This window comes from Nothoprocta perdicaria, unplaced genomic scaffold (genome assembly GCF_003342845.1).
Source record: "Nothoprocta perdicaria isolate Ctin4 unplaced genomic scaffold, notPer1 scaffold_1092, whole genome shotgun sequence".
NCBI classification, from domain to species: Eukaryota; Metazoa; Chordata; class Aves; order Tinamiformes; family Tinamidae; genus Nothoprocta; species Nothoprocta perdicaria.
The window spans coordinates 2,594-4,773 of NW_020454197.1; the positions used below are offsets into that span (position 1 = coordinate 2,594).

At 56.5% G+C, this 2,180-nt stretch overlaps 1 protein-coding gene across 1 annotated transcript in view; it reads left to right on the forward strand.

Annotated features, from left to right (window-relative positions):
- Positions 1-41: 41 nt before the first annotated feature.
- Positions 42-2,180, forward strand: part of KAT5 (lysine acetyltransferase 5) — a gene marked incomplete at its 3' end in the record, with an annotated part of 4,482 nt that continues 2,343 nt past the window's right edge. Inside the window, exons 1-3 of the mRNA XM_026047348.1 lie at positions 42-51; positions 428-499; positions 1,124-1,260. Coding sequence (XP_025903133.1) covers positions 42-51; positions 428-499; positions 1,124-1,260 — 219 coding nt within the window. The remainder of the gene's footprint in view (positions 52-427; positions 500-1,123; positions 1,261-2,180) is intronic.

A 2,180-nucleotide genomic window follows, 5' to 3' on the forward strand; every position in this document is an offset into this window, starting at 1 on the left:
GGCAGGTTTGAGGAGGAGGGATTCGGGGGGAATGCAGGGAAATGGGGGGCGGTTTCCCGGGAACTTTGGGGTGAATCCGGGCGGATCGGGGACATTTTGGGGGGTTCCTTGGGGCTCCCTTTGGGAGGATTTGGGGTGAATCTGGTGGGATTTGGGGCGTTTTGAGGGGGGGGACCCCGGGGGTGCCAGCTCCTCAGTGTCCCCAATGTCCCCAACTCCCCAATGTCCCCAATGTCCCCCAACTCCCCAATGTCCCCCCGTCCCCCCAACTCCTCAATGTCCCGAATGTCTCCCCAATCTCCCCAACTTCTCAATGTCCCCCCAACTCCCCAATGTCTCCAACTCCTCCGTGTCCCCAATGTCCCCAACGTCCCCCCAATGTCCCCAGTGTCCCCCTAACTCCTCGGTGTCCCCAATGTCCCCCCAGCGCTGGCCGAGATCCTGAGCGTGAAGGACATCGGCGGGGGGCGCAAGCTCTTCTACGTGCACTACATTGACTGTGAGTGTGGGGACACCGGGGGGGACACTGGGGGGGACACATGGGGGCCACCAGGAGGCCATTTAGGGCCACCAGGCTCTTCAAGGCCACCAGGAGCAGGTCACAGGGCCACCCGGAGCAGGTTTGGGGCCACCCAGAGGGCACTGAGGGCCACTAGGAGGTCACTGAGGGCCACCAGAAGCTTCAGGGACACCAAGAGGAGGCCACAGGGCCACCAGGAGGCCATTGAGGGCCACCAGGAGGTCACTGAGGGCCACCAGAAGCTTCAGGGCCACCAAGAGGAGGCCACAGGGCCACCAGAAGTAGATTTAGGGCCACTCAGAAGAGGTTCAGGGCCACCAGGAGGCCATTGAGGGCCACCAGGAGGTTACTTAGGGCTACCAGAAGCTCCAGGGCCACCAAGAGGAGGCCACAGGGCCACCAGGAAGCCATTGAGGGCCACCAAGAGGCCATTTAGGGCCACCAGAAGCTTCAGGGCCACCAAGAGGAGGTCTCAGGGCCACCAAGAGGCCATTGAGGGTCTCCAGGAGACCACTTGGGCCACCAAGAGGAGGTTTGAGGCCAGCAGAACCTCCAAGCGACCCCCGTGTCCCCCCCGCCGTGTCCCCCCCGCGCTGTCCCCAGTCAACAAGCGGCTGGACGAGTGGGTGACGCCCGAGCGCTTGGACCTCAACAAGATCCAGCTGCCCAAGAAGGAGGCCAAGACGCCCACCAAGAACGGGCTGCCCGGCTCGCGGCCCGGCTCGCCCGAGCGCGACCCCGTGAGTGACGCAGGGGGACATTGGGGGACATGGGGGGACATAGGGGACATGTGGGGATATGGGGGGACACGGAGGGGACAGGGGGGTATGGGTGGGGACACGGGGGACAGGGGGATATGGGGGGACACAGGGGGTGGCCCTGGAGCCCCTGGGGACCTTCCCGGAGCCTGGGACATCCCTGGAGCCCTCGGGGACACCTGGAGCTCTTGTTCTATACGGTCCCTGGTGTTCTATATGCTCTACATTGCTCTGTACTCTACACTGTGTTATACAGTCTATACTGCTCTATATGGCCCATACTGGTCTTTGTGGTGTGTAGAGCTTTATATGGTCCGTACTGGTCTGTATGGTGCATATTGCTCTATACAACCCATACTGCTCTGTGTGGTCTGTATTGCTCTATATGATCCATACTGCTCTATATGTTGTATACTGCTCTATATGGTTTATATTGCTGCATACGGTTCATACTGTTTTATACATTCTATACTGCTGTATACGGTCTGTATTGTTCTATGCATTCCATACTGCTCTATACAACCCATACTACTCTATACGGTCCATATTGTTCTATAGGGTCCATACTCTGTATGGTCCATACTGCTCTATACGTTTCATATTGCTGTATACGGTCTCTATTGTTCTATATGGCCCATACTGCTGTATGCATTGCATACTGCTGTACCTGGTCTGTATTGTTCTATATGGTCCATAGGGCTCTATACATTCTATACTGCTCTGTATGGTCTGTATTGTTCTATATGGTCTATAATGCTCTATACATTCCATACTGCTCTGTATGGTCTCTGTTGTTCTGTATGGTCCATAGTGCTCCATACATTCCATACTGCTCTGTATGGTCTGTATTGTTCTATATGGTCTATAGTGCTCTATACATTCCATACTGCTCTGTATGGTCT